Raw genomic sequence first — 22,967 nt, 5'->3', positions numbered from 1 at the left:
CCTGCTGTGCACAGTATTTGGTTCCTGGACTAAATGTGGTGCATTAACTAGGCATGTTCTGGTCTGCTTGTGAAATGAGACCTGACAACCTAACCATGAGAATTAATGTCCTGCAGAAGTCTCTGGTTGAGAGATGTGATGGGGCAGAGGCTTGTGCTGATCTTCTGTGGGAGGGGTCCACCATGCTGGGACAGAGGTAAGCTTGACTTAGAAGAGCAGTCCAGCCAGAGCATAGGGAGTGGGGTTTGTGTAGGCAAGTTAGGCAGACTTGTAACTGTGCTGCCTCCTGCTGGTAGCTCTGTGTTTGTGCTGAGTGGCAGGGTAGGGAAATGCCACTGGCCAGCTCCCCTTTATCCAGAGAGGTATATATGAGAATGCTTCCTCCTTGGGACTATCTCCAAGAAAAGTGAATAATCACCCCACTGTGGACCCAGGTATTCTTCAGATCACTGTTTCCATGCTGTCTGTTTCCTGGGTTGTTTGTCAGTCTTCTCTCCAGGAGTAAGGAATGCCCTCAGGCATCAGCCAAACCCACTGACCTTTAAAATTATAGACTTTAAACCACACTGGATGCAAGAACTCATGAAATTCAGTCCCTTTTGTTTTCTAAGCCAATGGTTTTGGGAAATATTCTCCTTGTGCATTCCCCTGTGTGTTCCTCTCTCTTTGCCACTTTCTGAGATTGTGCTTCCTTCCCTTTGTAGCAGCTGCAATCTGTTTCTCCCCTAAGCCTCATCTTTGCACCTCCTACCTTCTTTGATGGGGCCTCCTCTTTCTCTTTAGTTGTGGTATTTATTCTGTCAGCCTTCAAGTTGATTTCTGGGGTATTTAAGAGGATTTAATTGTTACCTAGTTGTGTTCATGGGATGAGACAAGCCTAGGGTCCTCTTACTCTGCCACCATCTTGGGGTTAATTGGCACCAGTTTACTTTTGATATTAAAACTCATTTTAAAATAAGTTCATTTTAGTTTTAGCCAGTTGGACCACATATTAAAATATTTCAAAGATTCCTTTTCCACAAACACTCTACAACTTACTTTTTTTACATTCATATTTTATCCTACTTTCCCCCTCTTTAAATAACCAACCTCAATTTAGCACAAAATTACTTTCTTTTCCTTCAACAAGAAAGTATTTCCATCCCTCATACTTTCTTTTACCAAAAGCACACATCCTACTTTTCTTGCTGTAAAGATGCTTCCCTTGTTATTTATGGTAGCTTTAATCACATAAATTAATCAGAATTCTCAACTCTTAGGAAACTTCACTAAGAAATAAACAATTGTGAACTATTTTTTACATTAGCATTCTGTGAAAGTGTAAATGCTTTCTATGATTTCTGGAAACATATGCTTTTTTTAATAGAAAATTTCTCAGCATAGCATAAAATATATTTACTGATAGACTCAAATATACTTAGTTCCTCTACAAAAGGAAACCAAAAGTGGATAAGACTGTGCTTAGTAATTTATGTTTCACTATTTTATCCTATTTGAAATTATCTGAATAGTCAATGAATTTAACTTATTACTTAACTTAGCAAAACTTTAAGGCTTCAGGTTACCCCAACTACTTAAAAAGTTCACCTAAAAATATTTTTTTCCTACTTATCTCTATTTAATTTACTTTCATTAGCAATTATGTTTAGATTACCCACAAAAATTTTATGAGAAATTAGACAAAGTCAGCCTTTATTCCAAGGTATTTTTATTATTGACAAATATTTTGACAGAAATAACAGAATCCAACAGTACATTAAAAGGATTATTCACCATGACCAAGTGGTATTCATTCCTGGGCTGCAAGTTTGGTTCAACATCTGCAAATCAATGAGATACAATACAATAATAAAAGAAAGAACAAGAACCATATGATACTCTCAATAGATGTTAAAAAAGCATTTGACAAAGTACAGCAAACTTTCTTGATCAAAACTCTTCAAAGTGTAGGGATACAGGGTCCATACCTCAATATCATCAAAGCCATCTATGAAAAACCCACAGCAAATATGATTCTCAATGAGAAAAAAAAAAACAAAAACAAAAACTAAGAGCTTTCCCCTTAAGGTCAGGAACATGACAGAGATGTCCACTATCACCACTGCTATTCAATATACTACTAGAAGTCCTAGCCTTGGCAATCAGACAACAAAAAGAAATAAAGGCATCTGAATTGGCAAAAAAAGAAGTCAAACTCTCACTCTTTGCAGATGATATGATACTTTATGTGTAAAACCCAAGAGACTCCACTCCAAATCTGCTAGAACTCATACAGGAATTCAGTAAAGTGTCAGGATATAAAATCAATGCACAGAAATCACTTGCATTCCTATACACCAATAGCAAGACAGAAGAAAGAGAAATTTAGGGGTTGATCCCATTTACAATTGCTCCCCAAACCATAAGATACTTGGAACAAACCTAACCAAACAGGCAAAGAATCTGTACTCAGAGAACTATAAAGTACTTATGAAAGAAATTGAGGAAGACACAAAGAAATGGAAAAATGTTCCGTGCTCATGGATTAGAAGAACAAATATTGTGAAAATGTCTACGCTACCTAAAGCAATCTACACATTATTTGCAATCCCTATTTTAATGTGGTATCAAAATACCATTCATTTTTTTTTCAAAGAAATGGAACAAACAATCCTAAAATTTATATGGAACCAGAAAAGATCCCAAATAGCCAGAGTAATGTTGAAAAAGAAAGCCAAAGTTGGTGGCATTGCAATTCCAGACTTCAAGCTCTAGTACAAAGCTATAATCATCCAGACAGTATGGTACTGGTACAAAAACAGACACATAGATCAATGGAACAGAATAGAGAGCCCAGAAATCAACCCTCAACACTATGGTCAACTAATTTTTGCCAAAGCAGGAAAGAACGTCCAATGGAAAAAAGACAGTCTCTTCAACAAACAGTGTTGGGAAAATTGAACAGCCACATGCCAAAGTATGAAACTGGACCGTTTCCTTACACCACACACAAAAATAGACTCAAAAGGGAAGAAGGACCTCAATGTGAGAAAGGAATCCATCAAAATCCTTGAGCAGAACACAGGCAGCCATCTCTTTGACTTCAGCCACAGCAACTTCTTCCTAGAAACATTGCCAAAGGCAAGGGAAACAAGGGCAAAAATGAACTATTGGGACTTTACCAGATCAAAAGCTTTTGCACAGCCAAGGAAACAGTCAACAAAACCAAAAGACAGCTGACAGAATAAGAGAAGATATTCGCAAATGACATATCAGATAAAGGGCTAGTATCCAAAATCTATAAAGAATTTATCAAACTCAATACGCAAAGAACAAAGAATCTGATTAAGAAATGGGCAGAAGATATGAACAGACATTTCTGCAAAGAGGACATCCAGATGGCCAACAGACATATGAAAAAGTGCTCCAGGTCACTTGGCATCAGGGAAATACAAACCAAAACCACAGTAAGATACCATCTCACACCAGTCAGAATGACTAAAAGTAACAAGTCAAGAAACGACAGATGTTGGCGAGGAGGAGAAAAAATGGAAACCCTCCTACATGCTTGGTGGGAATGCAAGATGGTGCAGCCACTCAGGAAAACAGCATGGAGGTTCCTCAAAATGTTGAAAATAGAGTTAACATATGACCCAGCAATTGCATTACTGGGTATTTACCCTAAGATACAAATGTAGGGATCCGAAGGGGCATGTGCACCCGAATGTTTACAACAGCAATGTCCACAATAGCCAAACTATGGAAAGAACCTAGATGTCCATCAACAGATGAATGGATAAAGAAGAATTGGATAAATGGATAAAGAAGAAGAATTGAATGGATTTCAATGGATAAAGAAAGAATTTAAATGGATAAAGAAGAATTGAATGGATACAATTTCATTGTATATATCTATATATATATATCTATATACAGATACTATATATATAGTATATGGAATATAATAATGAAATACTATGCAGTCATCAAAAGAAATGAAGTCTTGCCATTTGCAATGATGCGAATGGAAGTAGAGAGTATTATGCTGAGCCAATTAAGTCAGTCAGAGAAAGATAATTATCATATGATTTCTCTGATATGAGGAATTTGAAGGGCAGGGGGGCTAGGGAATATGGAAGGAAAAAATGAAACAAGATGGAATCGGGAGGGAGACAAACCATAAGAGACTCTATCTCACAAAATAAACTGAGGGTTGCTGTGAGGTGGGGGTGTAGGGAAAAGGTGGTTGGGTTATGGACATTGGAGAGGGTATGTGCTATGGTGAGTGCTGTGAAATGTGTAAGCCTGATGACTCACAGACCTGTACCCCTGGGGCTAATAATACATTATATGTTAATAAAAGTAATTTTTAAAAAATAACAGAACCTTATTTGATTAGTAAACCTAGGTGGAACTGCATGTCTGCAGTGTATTTAATGTTGGTACTCTGAAGACATGCTTATGTTAACTAAAACAAATTTAAATTAGCTTCTATTTGCCAAAGATTGTCTCAAATCATGTGAACCTGAAAAACATTTGGGTTAGTTTCTACTAAGTTTGAGACTTTTATGAATACTTAATTCATGTAAGTGCTTATTTGTTTAAATCAATTAAATAGAGATCTTTTACAAATTAATTTTAATAATATGAACCAGAGGTAAAAAATAACACACATCTGCACTGACACATTAAACATTAAACATATCACACAGATATGAACAGAGACCTTACAGCTTCCATTTTACTAATTATAATAGAAGTTGTTTCTAGGTTGTTTTTCTGGTAAATGAAGCTGCCTGTTTCAATGGCTAAAACTAAGTGGGTTTTTTTTCAGGTTTTTATTTAAATTCTAGTTAGTTAACATATATGGTGAAATTGGTTTCAAGTATAAATTTAATGATTCATCACTTACATATAACACTCAATGATCATTACAAGAGTCCTCCTTAATACCCATCACCCAGGTAGCACATCTCCCACTCATTTCCCCTCAATCAACCCACAGTGTATTCTCTATCTTTAAAAGTCTCTTATGGTGTGCTTCCCTCTCTTTTTTCCCCTCCCCCCATGTTCATCTGTTTTGTTTCTTAAATTCTTCATATGAGTGAAATCATATGATATTTGTCTTTCCTTGTCTGACATATTTCACTCAGCACAATACACTCTAGTTCCATCCACCACAAATGGTAAGATTTAATTCTTTTTGGTGACTGAGTAATATCTCCCTGTGTGTGTGTGTGTGTGTATACATATCACATCTTCCTTATCCACTTATCAAGCGATGGATGTTTGGGCTATTTCCATAATTTGGCTATTGCTGACAATGCTGCTATAAACATCTAAAACTAAGTTTAAGTGATCTTTTTTTCTTTTGTTTCTTTACTGGTAAGAATGACCTTTCTGAAGTTTGTACTTTAACATGTATATCTCAGGCACAGAGAAGAATGCAAGTTATATATCTTTTAAGGTAAACAGGGAAAGTTTGGAGATTGAGATGAAGGAACTGGTGAACTTCGAACTGCTTCTAGAGTTATATTTCTAGTTTTTCAAACATTTTAAAGATAGGGCCTGTTGATTTCAAATCCTCAAAGAACTAGGTTGCAACTTAATTAGCAATATAAATTAATCCACCCACCCACCCAACTATATCATCTTCAAGTTGTTTAAGGGAGAAGGCCTAAAAAGAATTCCTATCAGGCTCTGAATATGAGCTATGGTCACAGATTTAGTCAGATTGGTGTTCTCCCATTTTATATTCCTTTTATCTAATTGCTAATCTCAGGAGGTAATCCTTTTACAAAAAAATTGAGGATCATCTCTGGCTAGTTTTTTTTTTTTTTTAAGATTTATTGATTTATTTATTTGAAAGAGAAAAAGAGAAAGAGAGTGTGTGCATGCATGGGGGGAGGGGCAGAGGGAGAAGAAGAGACAATCTTTTTTTTTTTTTTAAGATTTTATTTATTTGAGAGAGAGAGAGAGAGAGAGAGATCACAAGCAGGCAGAGAAGGAGGCAGAGAGAGAGGGGAAAACAGGCTCCCCACCAAGCAGAGAGCCCGATGTGGGGCTCGATCCCAGGACCCTGAGCTCATGATCTGGGCCAAAGGCAGAGGCTTAACCCACTGAGCCACCCAGGCATCCCATGGAAGAAAACTCTCATGCATTGCTGGTGAGAATGAAAAATGGTATAACCACTTTGGAAGATAGTTTTGTGGTTTCTTACAAAACTAAGTATACTTTTGTCATACATTTCAACAATCACACTCGTTGGTATATACCTAAATGAGTTTAAGACATGCCCGGACAAAAACTTGCACACTGATATTTTTAGCACTTTTGTTCATAATTGCCAAAACTTGAAAGCAACCATTATGGCTATCTATAAGTGAATGGATAATTAACTAGTATATCCAAGAATGGAGTATCACTCATCACTAAAAAGAAACAATCTATGAAACCATGAAAGGACATGGAGAAACCATAAATGTATATTAAAAAATGAGGAAAATCAATCTAAAAAGGCTACATAGTCTATGATCCTAAGATATGACATTTTAGAAAAGGTAAAATTATGTAGACAGTTAAAAAAAAGTCAATGGTTTCTAAGGCTTGGGGAGGGAGGGATGAATCAGCAGAGCACACAGGATTTTAAAGGCAGTGAAATGATTCTTTATGTTACTATAATGATGGATACATGTAATTATACATTTGTTAAACCTATAGAATATGCAACACCAAGAATGAACCATAATGTAAACTATGGACTCTGGGTGATAATGATGTATCAATGTGAGTTCATCAATTGTAACATGTATCACTCTGCTGGGGGATGTTGATAGTGGGAGAGACACACAGGCAGTGTATGTATGGGGGCAAGAGGTCGTTGGGGAAATCTCTGCCTTCCACTCAATTATGTTAAATTGCTCTAAAAAATTAAAGTTTATTTAAAAGAGGCAAAATAATAATGTAAACTAAAATAAATTTTAAAGTAACAAATAAAATGCTGCTATGCAGTGCAGGCTTTAAATATCAGTTGTATTTTCAGATAATTACACATGTCATTTAAAATTAGCAAGTTTATACAAATCAAAACCACAGTGAGATATTACCTTAACACCTGTTAGAATGGCTATCATCAAAAATATAAGAGATAAAAAGAGTTAGTGGAGATGTGGAGAAAAGGCAAAAATTGTCCACTTGTGCTGCCAACTGTGGAAAACAGTATGGAGCTTCCTGAAAAAAATTAAAAATAGGTCTACCGGGGTGCCTGGGTGGCTCAGTGGGTTAGGCCTCTGCCTTCGGATTGGGTCGTGATCCCAGGATCCTGGGATCGAGCCCCGCATCGGGCTCTCTGCTCAGCGGGGAGCCTGCCTCCACCTCTCTCTCTGCCTGCCTCTCTGCCTACTTGTGATCTCTGTCTGTCAAATAAATAAATAAAATCTTTAAAAAAAAATAGGTCTACCATATGATCTAGCAATCCCACTCTTGACTATATACCCAAAGGAAAGGGAAACTGGCCCTCAAAGAGATATTTTCTCTTCCATTTTCATTGTAGCATTATTCACAACAGCCAAGATATGGAAACAGATATACATCAACAAATGAATGGATAAAGGAATTATCTGTTAATTGAAACAAGCCAGACAGGGAAAAGGGAAGTGAGATATATTTTATATTAATCCTTGAGAAAGGAGGAAATCCTATTGTTTATGACAACATGGATGTATCTTGAGGGCATCATGTCAATTGAAATAAGCCACACAGAGAAAGACAAATATTTCATAGTGTTACCCATACGTGAAATAGAAAAAAAACAAAACAAAACAAAAAAATTAAACTCAGAAGTAGAGAGTAGAAAAGTGGTTGCCAGGGGCTGGAGAAAATGAGGAGAGGTTGGTATAAAGGTGTAAACTTTCACCTATAAGATGAATAAAGTCTGAGGATATGGCATAATAACATAACTGAAATTTGCTAAGAGTAGAACTTAAATGTTTTTATCTATATAAATAAAATACATACATATGTATGTATGGTTGATGGATGTGTTAGCTAGATGTAATCCTTTCATAATATATATGTTCACCAAATCATCAAAATGTACATCTTTAAATATCTTATAATTTCATTTGTCCATTTATACTTCAATAAAGCTGAAAAATAGGCAAGCTTCTGAAATATTTATCTTAAAACTATACATTTTGGAAGTCCTCTTGTCACTTTATATGCAAGAGAAACCATTTCCTTTTAATTATCCTTATTTCTAAAATATCCCACTTGAAATACTCTTATGTCTATATGGCCCATTTGGTTTTTAATATTTTTTTAAGATTAAATGATAGTTTTTTAAAAAGAATTATCATTTGCTGTGACATGCGTGGGAAGAATTTACTAAAAATGGCTCGATCTCCTCAAACATATAATTATTTCACAAGAGTCCTGATAATGATGAAAACCAAAGTGTGTCTTTTGACATCTCTGCACAATTGAGAAGAACCTCTTTTCCTTGCTTTAGAACAAAAGAAGATAAGGACAATCCTTAGCCTGGAGAACAAACATGAAGAAATATCCCAAACAGATCTGATAATCCCATTTTTATTAGTTATATCATCAATGCATCCCCAAAGCTATACACTCAGTTCAAAATAATAAAATTGTATTCAATGATATTACTTGAAAAATACAGTATTTTGTTCTTAATATTTCAGCTTCCAGGAAATTATAGAGGCAGGAAGAGGCAATGAACTGAAATTTCACAATGTTACAGAAACTTAAATATTTCCTTCTCATAATTATGTATACCACTAATTCTTTTTTCTCTTGCCAGTACAAAGGAGTCATAAACATAAACTATAAGTTTTATCAAATTGAGTTAAAATGAAAGATTCTGACCTAATTGTGAAGTGATACAATGACTAAATCGTTTGTAATAACTAAAATTTCATCTCTTTGCAGTGGCCCAAGAATGACCGCAATTTAACCGTATTTGTCAAAATACTTTTATCCCCATAAAACTAACAAAGCTCTATTATATGAGATTGTTATAAAAATATTATTAAAAACACACATTGCATGCTATTATAAACAGGGTTTTACAAAACATAATGTATGTAAAGAAAATTCATAAAACACAGATGTGCCTCTTGATTATTCAAAAGCCACACCCCTACACAGCTATAATCCAGGTCAAGAAAAGTAGTTTGCTAGTAACTCACATTTTTTCCCCATGCTGCTTTCTCCCCAATCACAGCGGGTTTGCTGTCTTCTAAAGTAACCATTATTCTGACAGTTGTGGTAGTAATTGTCTTGCTTTATGACAGCACTTTTTTTCCCAACCAGAAATGCATTCCAAAACAAGTTTATTTGAATCAAATTATATATGTTTGTGTGTATTTATTATTCCATATCTACTTCTTTCAATTAACATTATGTTCTGCGAGATTCATTTATGTTTTTCCATTTAACTATAATTTACTAATTTTCCTTGCTTTATACTATTGCTTTATTATGCCACAATTTACTGCTATTTTTAATCTATAAAATATTTTTAGGGTACACATTTTAATACCTTGAACTGTCTGGTACATAGTTGGAACTAGGAAAAATATTGCTACATGAGTAGTCTTTTTTTTTTAAAGATTTTATTTATTATTTGACAGAGAGAGAGAGAGAGTGAGCACCAGCAGAGGGAAGGGCAGAGGGAGAAGCAGACTCCACTGAGCAGGGAGCCCAGCATGGGGCTTGATCGTAGGACCCTGGGATCAACACCTGAGCCAAACATAGATGCTTAACTGACTGAGCCACCCAGGCACCCTGCTACATGAATATTCTTATATATGTGCTTCAGTGCATATGTATACACATTTGTGTTGAGTTGATAATGGAAGTGAAGAATCAAACTCCTACCAGTTTTATATGAGCTTTTACATTGCTACATGTCCTCATGAAAATTTGTCACTTCCTGTCTTTCTAATTGTAACCAGTTTGGGAGATATACACAGGAAATGCATAATGTTTTAAAAATGCATTTCTTGTGGTTTATGGTTTTAGGGCCTACATTTAAGTTTTTAATTCATTTTGAGTTGAGTTGAGTTAATTCATTTCTGTATATGGTGAGATAAGGATCCAATTTCATTTATCTGAAGGTGATTATCCAGTTTTCCCAGTCTATTTATTCAAGTGTATATCCATTCCTCATTGCTCATTCTTGCATCTTTGTCAAAGATCAGTTAATCTTGAATGCACAGATTTATTTCTGGGCTCTCACTTCTGTTTCATTCTACATATCTCCTTTAAGGCCCATATCTTATGTTTTGGTTACTATTGCTTTGTAATATTTTTTGAAATCAGAAAGTAGAATGCTTCTAGCTTTGTTCTTCTTTCTCAGTATTGCTTTGGCTACTCAGGATCTTTTGTGGTACCATATGAATTTTAAGATAATTTTTCTATTTCTATAAGGCATGCCATTGGGATTTTGATAGGAATGGTATTGCATCCCTAGGTCAATTTGGATATTACAAATATTTTTTTTTAAATAATTCTTCTAACCTGGGAACATGGGAAGTCTATTTATCTGTGTTTTATTTCTCTCTGCAAGTGAACTGGTTGTTTTGAATTAGCTGCTAGCCTAGGCTTGACTAAGCTTTGTCCAGGAGGTAGTTCTGGCTCTGGTTGATCCCACATACCTTGGGTATGCTTTTCTCATAGTAATAGCAGAAGCACAAGATACTAAGCCCAGCTCTACTTGCGTAATGTGCATTAATACCCCATTAGTCATAACAGATTTCAAAACAACTATAAAACAAAAGTCTAAGAACAAAAGTCTAAGAGCAACCACAAAATCAAAGTAGGTTACATGAGGTAGGAAATATATCATCCCAGATACATCTATTACATAGAGTTATAGTAAGAGATAAATGACATATGAATATATTGTCAGGAATATAAAACTCATTGAATAAATGCTTATGTATATATTTGAGCTTCACAACAATCAAATGATTGAAAGAGGAGTGTCTTTTCTCATATGATTTCATTTTGGAAATTGACCCATCAATATTTAAGGTCTAGAGACAAAAGTGCTGTTGTCATTGCCATTAAATATATGAATAATGTTTGAATAAACTATATTCATATTAGATTTATGATTAAAACAAGAAAAGTTATCATCTCATCCTGTCAGTTAGAGGGGAGGTGTAGTATGCCACAACAGTGGTAGTGACACAAGGTACTTGTCTTTGACTCATCTCCTTTACCCAATTAAATATTTTATCCTGGGAGCACATCCTCATAGTAAAATGCCACTAATTGGGAAACTGATAGGATAAGTCAATAAATTTTATTACAAAGAAACATTTTTATATTAGGAATGGTGGAGAGTGGGAAATATAATTTATGCCAAGTTGGATCACAAAACAAGCAAACACTTGATAAGTGCTGATGGAAACAAACTCTTAGGAGTGGTTTACATTCACTTATTGGAAAGTATATCTGTCTAATGTATTTTTTTCATCTATTACTTTGATAATTTTATGAGAGAATTAAAATATTCAAGGTATGAATAGTACATATCTGTAATGAGACATTTCTTTTATTTACTGTTAATCATGTTCAATTTTCTTGTAGATAGTCTACATGGGCTGGTGTGAAGCACGGGAGCAAGACCCTTTACAAGACCGTGTGTACTCACCGACATTTCTAGCCCTGAGGGGATCATGTCTTTACAAGTTTCTGGCACCTCCAGTAAGTGTCTTCATCCAGTGTTTTTTTTTCCATATTATCATTACAGAATGACATCAAGTTAATAATAGTAAATACCATATTACCAACTTATTTTAAAAATAAAATACAGAAAAAAATGGAAAACGGTCCAAATGTTCTGAAAATATCTTCCTAAAAATATATGTTCTAGCATTAAATATTTACTTTATAACCCTGAAAGGCATTTCTGTCCAGGAATTTATGACCTTCAAAACATGTTTGTCTATGTGATACAGGTCTATCTAAATTAAAAAATATAGCATTTTGATATCCTATTTTCTAGTCATTGGTCTTTGTACTAAATATGTATGGGTACCTATTGGACCTAAGGTCTTTCTTCTGGAAACATGTACCTTACACAGTAGTAGATTCTCCATAAATATTTATTGAATATAAATATCAAATGCCAGACCACTCACTTACCGGTCTGATATTACATAGGGTCTTGGAAATATCAAGTCTGACCTGTTGCTATTTTGAAGGACTATGTCTACACGAAGTTCAAAGGACCCAGAAGGCTGGAAAAAAGCCATTAATATTTATATATTTTACTATATTCCTACTCTGAAAAATTTCTTATGACTAGACAAATACATGTTTTAAACATAAAAAAGTGAAATGACTTCACTGTGGTGTTTGGTGTCTTCACAATGTTATAAGGCCTTCACAACCTGAAATGACTTCCTGATATAAATGATGTCTTTTTAAAAAATTAAAGCCAGCATTGACATCTAGTATTCTACTTTGTATGTAACTGGTGGCAAAATTACTATGTGTGTGAAATATAAAAACTTAGTATTTATATGTAGATAATATACACATTATTTAAAATATGTAAGTACATTGGGCAAATGAAGATTGTTACATAGAACATAAAACACTTGCTGACAAAGGAAGAGAAATGGTGATAAACTTAGAAGAGAGGAAACCAAAATACCACACATGGACCTCTATAAAAATAGCTCCACAACCGAGATATATAGTACATATAGGAAAGTTTCCTTGTGTACCATAATATATAAATAAAATAAAGAGGGAAATCAGGGTTACCTTTCTAAAACAAATGACATAAAAGTTTCTCATCTTTTAAAGGTGACAACATGGGACTGGACCCGAGCAGAGAAAACATTTTCAGTTTATGAGATTATGTGCAAGATTCTCAAGGTATGAACAATAAATAGGTAGTGAAAATTTTCATGGCTTTTCCTTACCAATGGTTCTGTGCTCATAAGTAGTTCACGAAAACAAATGATGCAAGGATATAAAAGATAAAGATAAAAGAAAAAAATATATAATGAATAGAATGCAGAGAATTATATAAGCACCCTCATATCAGTTTAAGTAATTACTAAGAAGATTCTGTAGTCTCTCTGTCTGGGGAGGGGAACAGAAAGCTTAGTTCATTGAGGGAGAAATTCAACTGAAAATAGTATTAATTTAAACTTCAATTATTACCATATTTGTTTTGTTTTGTTTTTCTTTTTTTAAATAAAACAGAAAAAAAGTCTTAGAAAAGACGAATTAGAAAATGCAGAAAATATAAAGGCATGTGTAAAGAAAGATCATTTTTTTTTTAAAACCTCAGAGTTAGGTTACCTTTTTTTTTTTTTTTAATGTCAGAGTTAGGTACTTCTGAGTACACCAAAGAATATATAATTGCCATAAATCAATTAAAGTTCTGGCAATACACAAGATAATTGGAATGGAAAGTCATCAAGAATTCTGTAAAATTCTAAATGGTTTCTGTAGCCATTTTTAAGAAGCAAACTGGGAATAATTTATAAAACCTAAATAATAATCTGCATTCGGTTTTTACTCTGAGGTCTATAAGCTTGGAAGATGATAATTAAATCCTTGTTAAGGTTGACCTTGTTTGTGTAGCCAAGAAGAACTAAGTTCCCTCCATTTTATGTTGACTATTTTCTTCTAGTTAAAGATTCAGTAGAAAATGCTGGAATATTTACAACGTAAATGAAATGTATCAAAAGTATCTGAAGGCTGAGAAACAAAAAAATATTATTACCTCAGAAATGTTCATAATTTTTCTTCCCTACAAAATAATCCTAGATTAAAGCTAACATTCATAGTAGCACAAGAACTAAATAAAAATAAAGGTCATTGTTTGCTGATTACTGTGTATGGTTCTGGTTCTATTTTGGGGTAGATGGAGGAAGAGCAACTCTGACATACTTGAGTTGATTTTTAGTAAAGAAGGCCCTGGCAACTCCTAAAAGATGTAGAAGTATCTGAAGAAAAGGAGAACATGCCCAACTCCAGTTTTTTTAAATAAATACCAAAACAGCTAATGGAATTATAATTTAATCTAATTGAATGAGATTCTAATTAAAATTTTTAGCCAAAAACTGGTGGAATTCAGAAGAAAGAATTAAAGAGAGAGGGGGAAGAAGGAAGGAAGTGGGAGAGAAAGGAAGGAAGGGAGGGGGACAGGGAGAAGAGGAAAGAAGGGGAGAAAGGAAAGAGGGAAAGAAGGGGAGAAAGAAAAAAATAAAGGAAAAAATAAACCAAAACTCACTACTCTAACAAGTCAGTTTTGTCAATTCTTTAGCCCTACACTAATGTAACTTTTTCATAGTAGTAATCCAGGATGCATTTCTATATTCTTATTTAGATTTAAATTATTTCCTAATCATTTTCCAAGTAGCTATATGGTCTTTATAAGCCTCTCTTAAATTAAAAAAAAAAAAGGCGGATTGAGCATTTAAAAATAATTCAGTTTATGGTATTACTTGAAATAAGGACAGTTTTAAAGGAGAGAATAAGAATTATGTGTGGCTCCATGTAACCACTCACTACTTCATTTCTCTTAATTTTTTTTTTTACAATGTTAAGATTATATGGTTTGTAATCTTTTCTTATGTAAAAATGTAGAGTTTTTTTTATGTCAATATACTTAAAAAAAACAAAAACAAAACCAAAAAACCTTGACCTTTTGGTAGATGTAATGTATACCATCATTTGGCCATATTTATTTACCTGTTTAGGTGCTTTCTCATTTGTTCTATCAGACATCACAACAATGACTAATTTATATAATAGATAGTGGTTGAATATTTGACATACACCAGGTAATCTGCTAAGTGCTTATTATATGCCTGGGGGAACAAAAAGCAGAAAAAGTCCCTTCTTTCACTGAGCTTACATATCAGTAGGGTGGCAGACATAACATTAAGTTAACATGAAGGCACACACACAAAAACTCGATAGGAAAGAATTGATGTTTCCCCACAGACTTTTATGTAACTTTCTAGTTATTTCTTTTAATCTAAATTCTGAGTTTTGGAAATCTTGGGTGGAAAATATTTCAACATATTCATGATGTTAGGTTTAGGTATCTAAATTCCTTCTTAGAAAAGTCATACCAATTTATACCACCATTACAAATATCTACAAGTGCCCGTGCATTTGTTCTCTGCCCAAATTACAATCAAAGAGCACTTCTCATTTATCTTTTCCTATATAATTTCCTATTAGCTCATTAGTTGCTTTGGGAAAATTTTTTACGTAAGTTAGTGAGGCCTGGAGATAAATATTTTTAGATGCTCAATAGAATATAACTTTACTCTTACTTGTGATATGTAAATAAGAAAGCCCCCCTCCATTAATCAATACAACACTAATTTTCTGTGCTTCAAGAATTTACATTTGGCACACAAAATTGTCTGCTGAGGATTCTTTTTCCCAAATGGAAATGTGATATAGCACAAGAATAGAGTGAACATAAGACTCAGTGTTAAATGGATACTTTTCCTGCATTCGGATCAGTACCTGGAGGGTGATTGGTTTAGCGCATCCAGACTCAGAGAGTTGGGTCTGGGAAGCAATTCTGAAGGGGGTCTTCTGTAACCCAGCCATCTACTGCCATGAGGGAACAATCCTGTGCAGATGTATGGATTGTAGACTTCAGTCTCCAGAAAGGTATCTCTCGGATGAGGCAAATTTAAAGGCAAGTTTAATAATCTGGACAACAGAACATCTGGCCTGGTACCATTAATAGAGAAAACCCTCTCCCTCTCTTCCAATAGGAAGCTATACCAGTACTTAGAAAAATGAAGTAATAATAGTTACCCATTATATAAAGCTAACACAGAAGTGCCAGGTATTGTTCTCAGTTTCTTGACATAATAATTTACTTAATCTTTACAACACCACTATGAAGCAATTATTTTTCCCATTTCACATAAATGGAAATGAAGGCAAAGAGAGTTTAAGTAAATAGCTCAAGGTCACAATAGCTAGTAAATGCCAGAAGCAAGGATCTGAATCTTGCAGTCTGTCTTAGAAATCTGTGCTCTTAAATATACTATATTACCTCTTTCTCTTTCAGGAAAAGCATTGATAAATTAGACAGAAATGAAAATGAGAAAGCCAGCCAGGTGATGAGAGAACAAAATTTTCAGAACAAGACTCTTGACAAAAAATGACAACTCTGTTACTAAATACATTACCCTTTGCAAATATAGTCAGCACTTTGACCTTCAATTTCTTCTGTTCAGTGGAGCTAACAAAGCATGGGATGCTCTAAAGGTTGGCAATTCATTAATCGATATGTGAATGTATTTTTATGAATTAATTCATACTACAAATGTTCATGAAGTACTCTCTATGTGCCAACCACCTAACTAGGTATTAGGGATCCCATGCATCTGGAGAGGAGAGCTGAGCTCCCAAAAAGCCTAGATGACCAAGGAATTTAGAAGGGCCATTTTGGAGGAGGCCTTAAATAAACTTGAAAGATAAACGATTATTAAAGGGTTCAGATGATGTCTTTTATTTAGAGTTAGAGTTTGGGGAGTGGGAGAAGAAGTGGGCATTGTGCATATAGGAAGTAATGGGTAAACTTTTCCAGGTGTACAAAGAAATATGTGTCATTTAAACAACTAAAAAACATTCTGTATGTCTGTAATTTGGGTATGGAAGCTATGCTGCTGCTTGCGTGGGGGGAGGGGAAGCTGTTAAAAGGCAATAAAAAGGAATATAAAACCTATCTGAAGAACAAAGGAGCCCCCTAAGAATTTCAAGCCTGAGAAGTGACTGAGTTTGCCATCTTTAAAATAGTCTTCTAACTGTACCATGAGACAGGATGGGAGGGATTGGGTGGAGGGATGCTCCCGAGCTGCCACCAAGATCCTGGGATAGAGATGACCCATTCCAACAAGACATGGGCAGTGGGCTGGAGAGGTGCAGCGTCAGAAGAGGGGCAGAGTCAGAAGACTGCACGGAGGCCTGCAGTGGTAATTACCCTCATGACAGCCACAGGCCTGTAAGGCCTGTCCTCTCTTAACCGCTCTGGTTTATCTGACTCTGGGGCAAAATGATTGCCTGAATTCTCACTCTAAGACCACAGTGTAGCTGAATGTAGCTGGAAAAAAACTCACCATGTGTTGAATTCTGAGCTTGCACCTCAAGAAAGCCTTTAATTCTGTCTCACAGAATTCTGTCCTCTTGTCTAATCTACCAAAACCTAGGTTAAACCTTCTCCCTTTCCTCCAAAGTTAATAAATATTTCTCCTTCTTAATCTTAATTGATAGTCCTCTTTCCTACTTACAAAGGCTGTCAGCTTTGTAAATCCACAGGCAACCCAGTTCTAGAGATGGCTGTCCTTACTCATGTCTAAGGCCAGGCCAGCTCCTCCAGTATAAGAGGTTTTACCCATCTGGCACAGCAGGGAAACTGGCATTTCTGCCCTGATAACCTCCAGTGCACATGTCCTGCCCAGACCCCATTGTGCCTGACTGCTGGCATGCCTTATGGAAATCTCAGATGTCATATGTCTCAAATTTAGGAAGGGCAATTAATTGGTGAGGAACTTGAAATACCATGGAGATTAGAGAAAAAAGGAAAAACAGAAACTAGAATTCTGTTTTATTTTCTGAAACTAGGAGAAGAAGGAATGACCAACAGATACTTTATATAAAGTGGCAAAACCAGTACTCTAGATAATTAACTGATAGCATACTGATTCTTAGCACTGGGTACACTGACATTAGAGGACCTCATGTGCTGATCAAGAGGAGTATGTCCAGATGTCCTGGGACCTCTCGTTTATTCAATTTGGGGGCCTCATTAGAAAAAAAAAAAAAATAAAACTAGGAATAAAAATTGGGCATGAAAGTGAATATTTAGAATGAGGAAAAAAATCACAACACAGAATAATTTTAAAAGTTAAGAAACACCAGAAACATTGGAAAATTTGTAAAAATGCATTATAGTTTTTACCAGCTATCCAATGCAATTCTTTAGTACTTTTTCCCGTATGACTTTGGAGTGCTGTATATTCTTTGGTTGTCTCTTCAAACAAAAATAACTTTAAAATATCAGCTTCCACAGGAAAGAGAAGTTACTCCCTGTGTTTTGTCTGTACCTAACTGGGCACCTGTGCTATCTCCCAGCTGGAGAATACCCAAAGTGCCATCCTTAAGTACAATTCCTCATGTAACCTGAATCTCATCCTACAGCCAGATTTAGTAATTCAATTTCAGTGATCAGATGCTTCCTAGTAAGAGAATGACAGGACCTATCAGCATGATGTGAAAGCCAAGGCACAGTAATTATCCTGTTAGCCAATCAAGACATGAGGAAATGCAGGAAGTGTGAATGGAGTATCTGACCTAGTTCAATGTAGTTGAATGTATGAACCTCCTAATATCACGTGGCTAGCAAACCTTGCAAAGGAGGAGGTCTACTTGGTTTGTAGATAGTTAAAGCTTACCCCTTTCAGAGCCAGCATTAGACTGAGGAGGAGCAAGACTTTTTGAAAGACCATCTCTCTCTTTTTTTTTAATTTTTAGAATACTGCTTTCCATACTAACATTATATGTTTTAAGTTTAAATTTTTGATAAAATATACATAGTGGTTAGTATAATCACAGTGATACTCTTACAAAATCATTTTCAGGAAAAAATGCCACAATATTATGGCGGGCTGCGCTGAGTGAGGAGAGCTTTTCTATGTGTGTTGGTGGGAGATGGAGAAAGAGAGAAAGATATTCAACCAAGTAGATATGGGGATGGGGAATGGGAGCCTGATTTCCCACTGTCAGACATAAGAGTTGCAAATATGGCAGGACAGCCCAAAATAAACCCAGTGGAGCTGGATTAGAATTAGAAATACTGCTATATGTAGGGAAAGGGTGGTTGGGTTATGGACATTGGGGAGGATATGTTATATGGAGAGTGTTGTGAAGTATGTAAGCCTGACGGATTCATAGACCTGTACCCCTGGGGCCAATAATACATTCTATGTTAACAAAAATAATTTTAAAAAAAGAAATACTGCTATACAATTGGTGTGTGTGTGTGTGTGTGTGTGTGTGTGTGTGCGCGCACACACACACAGATCTTACCCTGCCTCCTGAGAGTACCTGGTTCAGAGAGTCCCCAACAGCAAGAGCACATCCAGCAACCAGTTATCACTTTCTTAATACCATCCTCCACTACAAGGAGCCAGAACCCTACAGAAAAATTGTTGCTGGGTTGACTGCAACATAGAAAGTAATAGATAAGTTCAAATCATTATATTGTCCCAGAAAATCAGAAAGTGCTTAAAAAATGAAGGAGATATGTCAAAAGACACAGAACTGCTTCAAGGGTACCTGCTGACAAATCTGGGACAAACTGATATTCAAAATAGAAAGCCATGAATCTATCTTCACAAAAATAAGTAAATAAGTGGAAACTTCAATAAGAAACAGAACACTTAATAGTTTCAAAATACCTCCTTACACAGTACTTACTACAATTTCAAAAGAGAAAAGCGTAACTTCACAGGGGACTTCACAGTCTTCACAAGTTGATCAAAATTAACATTTTATTAGTGGAACAAATCAAAAGCATTATGCCTGATGGTATGATAGTAGAATATCACAATTAGTAGAAGAATATCAGGTCTCTTTCATTCCTCCTAGAACTGTATAATAAACCTAATCTAACCACGAGAAACATCTGGTCTAATTTAATGTAATAATGACGAAACCCAACAAAATTTAATTTAATCTAGTGTGATGTGATCTAATCTATTCTAATCATAAGGAAATGTCAGAAAAACCCATTGGAGGCACAGTCTACAAAACAACTGGCCTGCAGTCTTCAGTAGTGTCAAAACTTCAATAGTGGTCAAACTATTATGGGCACGTGGGTGGCTGAATCAGTTAAGCATCTGACTTTTGATTTCGTTTCAGGCCATGATCTCAGGGACCTGAGATTGAGCCCCGAATGGGGCTCTGTGCAGGGCCTGGAGCCTGCTTAAGATTCTCTCTCCCTCTCTCTCTGCCCCTCTCCTGCTCGCTCGCTCTCTCTCAAAAAAAAAAAAAAAAGTATTAGTATCAAAGTTATTAGAGTCAGGGTAAGGCCAGGTACTCTTCCCGTTTAAGGCAATTTAAGAGCCATGACAACTCCATACCAAGATGATTCTGAACTGGTGAATCATGAATGAAGTATAAGGACTATAGAGCAACAGTAGACAATGTCAAATTCCCTGTTCTCATGGTTGTATTATAGTGATGTGGGTGAATATCCTAAGGCTCTTATTTGTTAAAACTACATAGGAAATTATGGGGGTGATGGGTGATGAGGTATCACATTGGCAATTATCAAATGGTCAAGAAATAAGCCTTTGTAACTCACATGCAAATTTTCTTTATGTGATTGTAATAAAAATATCACATTTCAAGATTTGCTAAATAGAACTATAAAACAAACATACAAGAAAAATAACCCTGTCTCATGTAGAGTAGATGCAACAAATCATTCTAAAGGCACTTTTTTTTTAAAGATTTTATTTATTTATTTGACAGAGACAGAAATCACAAGTAGGCAGAGAGGCAGGCAGAGAGAGAAACAGGCTCCCCGCTGAGCAGAGAACCTGATGCGGTGCTCGATCCCAGGATCCTGAGACCATGACCTCAGCCGAAGGCAGAGGTTTAACCCACTGAGCCACCCAGGAGCCCCTCTAAAGGCAGTCTTGCTGGTAAAGAACATTTTAAGACAATACTGATTAAAATTTTGCTTAAATACAAGCAACTAAAAATCATTGTTAAAATGAGTAGAATAAAGAAAAAGATAAAAGGAAAAAATAATTTTATCAAATGTAAATAATAATAAAAAATTAAATTAATCCCATATTAAAGAAAGAAGTATTTAAGTGAATTTTTTTCATGAGCTTCATATTTTGATACCAAATATATTCCTGTATTTCATAGTTATTATATTGGTAACTAAAAAGCTAAATCCAGTATTACCATTTCTTTTATCCTTACTACTAGTGTTTTAAACAGAAAAGAGCTGCTCCAAATTTTTTTATGATCCGATTTAAATAAAAGCAAAAATAAAAAAAAATTAACAGTAACATTCAAATATATAATATATTCATAAATGAAGATATTACAAGAAACAAAATGTGGAAGATAACATGTGGCATCAGAGTATATTGATATCATTATTAGGCAAGAACTAATGGTTTGTAATTTAGATAAAGAATTAATTTTGAGTAGAATTTTATGCCAATGGCATTATTAATGGGAAGGATATTATTTGACTCTGAAGTTACCAATTTTGAAAATTATTTTTTAGGGAAACCATCTCAGCAAAAAAAGATATGTCTGCATTTTCTGGATAAATTTATTCAGTTTTCATTTTTTAGATAATATTAATAACTATTCTTCAAAGTGTATCAATTGTTTTGCATTTTATTAAGTCATTTAAAAATGGCTAGGGTTCTTCATTTCTTAGTGTTTCACCAGAGAATTAAATTGTCCTAAAATGTGCAATCACTTCCTGAATCCAAGCTTCTTAAACTATGTTTTATTTTTTTCCCTCTGCATTTCACTGGTGATTTCTTTTTAAAGATTTTATTTATTTGAGAAAGACAGAATGAGAGAGAGAGGATTAGAGAGGGGACGGTCAGAGGGAGAAGCAGACTCCCCACTGAGCAGAGAGATGGAAGTGGGACTTGATCCTGGAAGTCCAGGATCATGACCTGAGCCGAAGGCAGACACCCAACTGGCTGAGCCACCCAGGTACCCACACTGCTCATTTTTTAAGAGGCTTTACAAACTGTAAACTAAGGTAGTGTTACTGCTCTGGATAAGAATTATGGTTTCTCTTACCCTGATATCTGTCTGTGGAAATGCCTCAGAACAGCAAAGACAGGGTGACTGCTGTCCACAGTGCCAGCGACAGCTACTTCAAATCCAGCCTCCTTTCTTAATGAAACACAATGATCATCATTGATAAACATTTGACTTTATCTTTTATATTTTTATTTTAGAATTGTCTTGGATTTATTAATATTTTAGCATTGTACATGACTTCTGAAATCTGATGATTCCTCAAATTTTATCTTTTTTGTTAGAATATTTACAGACTTAAAATACTTTTATAAAGCTTCTAAAAAAACTCAATGTCCTTATTTAAAGCAGACAAGTATCTCTTAGCAATGGAATGTGGGAATAAAAAGATCCAGTTATTTCCCCTCCTTGAGAATGTTATACACAAAAGATACCTAATCTTGTTTTCCAAATAACCAAAACCCATTCCTGTCTTTCTTAATACCTAATTATTTATGGCACATTCCTTCCTCATTTAAGTGGGTTTAAGAACAATATGTTTATGAATTATCACAACTTCATGTTGCAGAAATCTATTTTCCTTCAGTCTGACTAGAAACATAGCCTGGCTAATTCTGTAAATAAGTACTGGAAGCATTGCTATTCTAAATCTTAATATTATAACTTATTCCAATAATTTTAATAAAACAAGAGAATATAGCTATGTTAAGAAAATCTTCCAAATGAAACACATTTCAAGCGAAATTTATATAATACTCATAAAATATGAAAAGGTTTAGCATTTTAAAAAAGTATTTAAAATAATTGAAAAATCTTCCATAATAATTTTCTGGTTATGAAAACTTTGTGTGGGCAGTTAGTGAGAACATACCTTTTGTTTAAGGAGAAAGTTAGAAAATTGGCTTTATATCAGGGAGATGCAAATTAAAACCACATTGAGATACCACCTTAAACCAGTTAGAATGGCCAGAATTAGCAAGACAGGAAATAACATGTGTTGGAGGGGATGTGGAGAAAGGGGAACCCTCTTACACTGTGGGTGGGAATGCAAGTTGGTGTAGCCACTTTGGAGAACAGTGTGGAGATTACTCAAGAAATTAAAAATAGAGCTTCCCTATGACCCTTCCATTGCACTACTGGGTATTTAC

The 22,967-nt window shown here is 35.0% G+C and overlaps 1 protein-coding gene across 2 annotated transcripts in view; it reads left to right on the top strand.

Moving 5' to 3' along the window:
• LOC111155451 (syntrophin gamma 1) overlaps window positions 1-22,967 on the top strand; it is a 357,699-nt gene that overhangs the window by 245,929 nt on the left and 88,803 nt on the right. For both annotated transcript variants that reach the window (XM_022515614.1, XM_022515615.1), the window contains exons 12-13: window positions 11,599-11,715; window positions 12,826-12,897. In XM_022515614.1, coding sequence (XP_022371322.1) covers window positions 11,599-11,715; window positions 12,826-12,897 — 189 coding nt within the window. The remainder of the gene's footprint in view (window positions 1-11,598; window positions 11,716-12,825; window positions 12,898-22,967) is intronic.

The sequence above is a fragment of the Enhydra lutris genome, unplaced genomic scaffold (genome assembly GCF_002288905.1).
Source record: "Enhydra lutris kenyoni isolate GAN:26980312 unplaced genomic scaffold, ASM228890v2 scaffoldscaffold41, whole genome shotgun sequence".
In the NCBI taxonomy this organism is placed as follows: domain Eukaryota; kingdom Metazoa; phylum Chordata; class Mammalia; order Carnivora; family Mustelidae; genus Enhydra; species Enhydra lutris.
The sequence above is the reverse complement of the archived record's forward strand: the minus strand, read 5'-3'. Positions and strand labels throughout refer to the sequence as shown.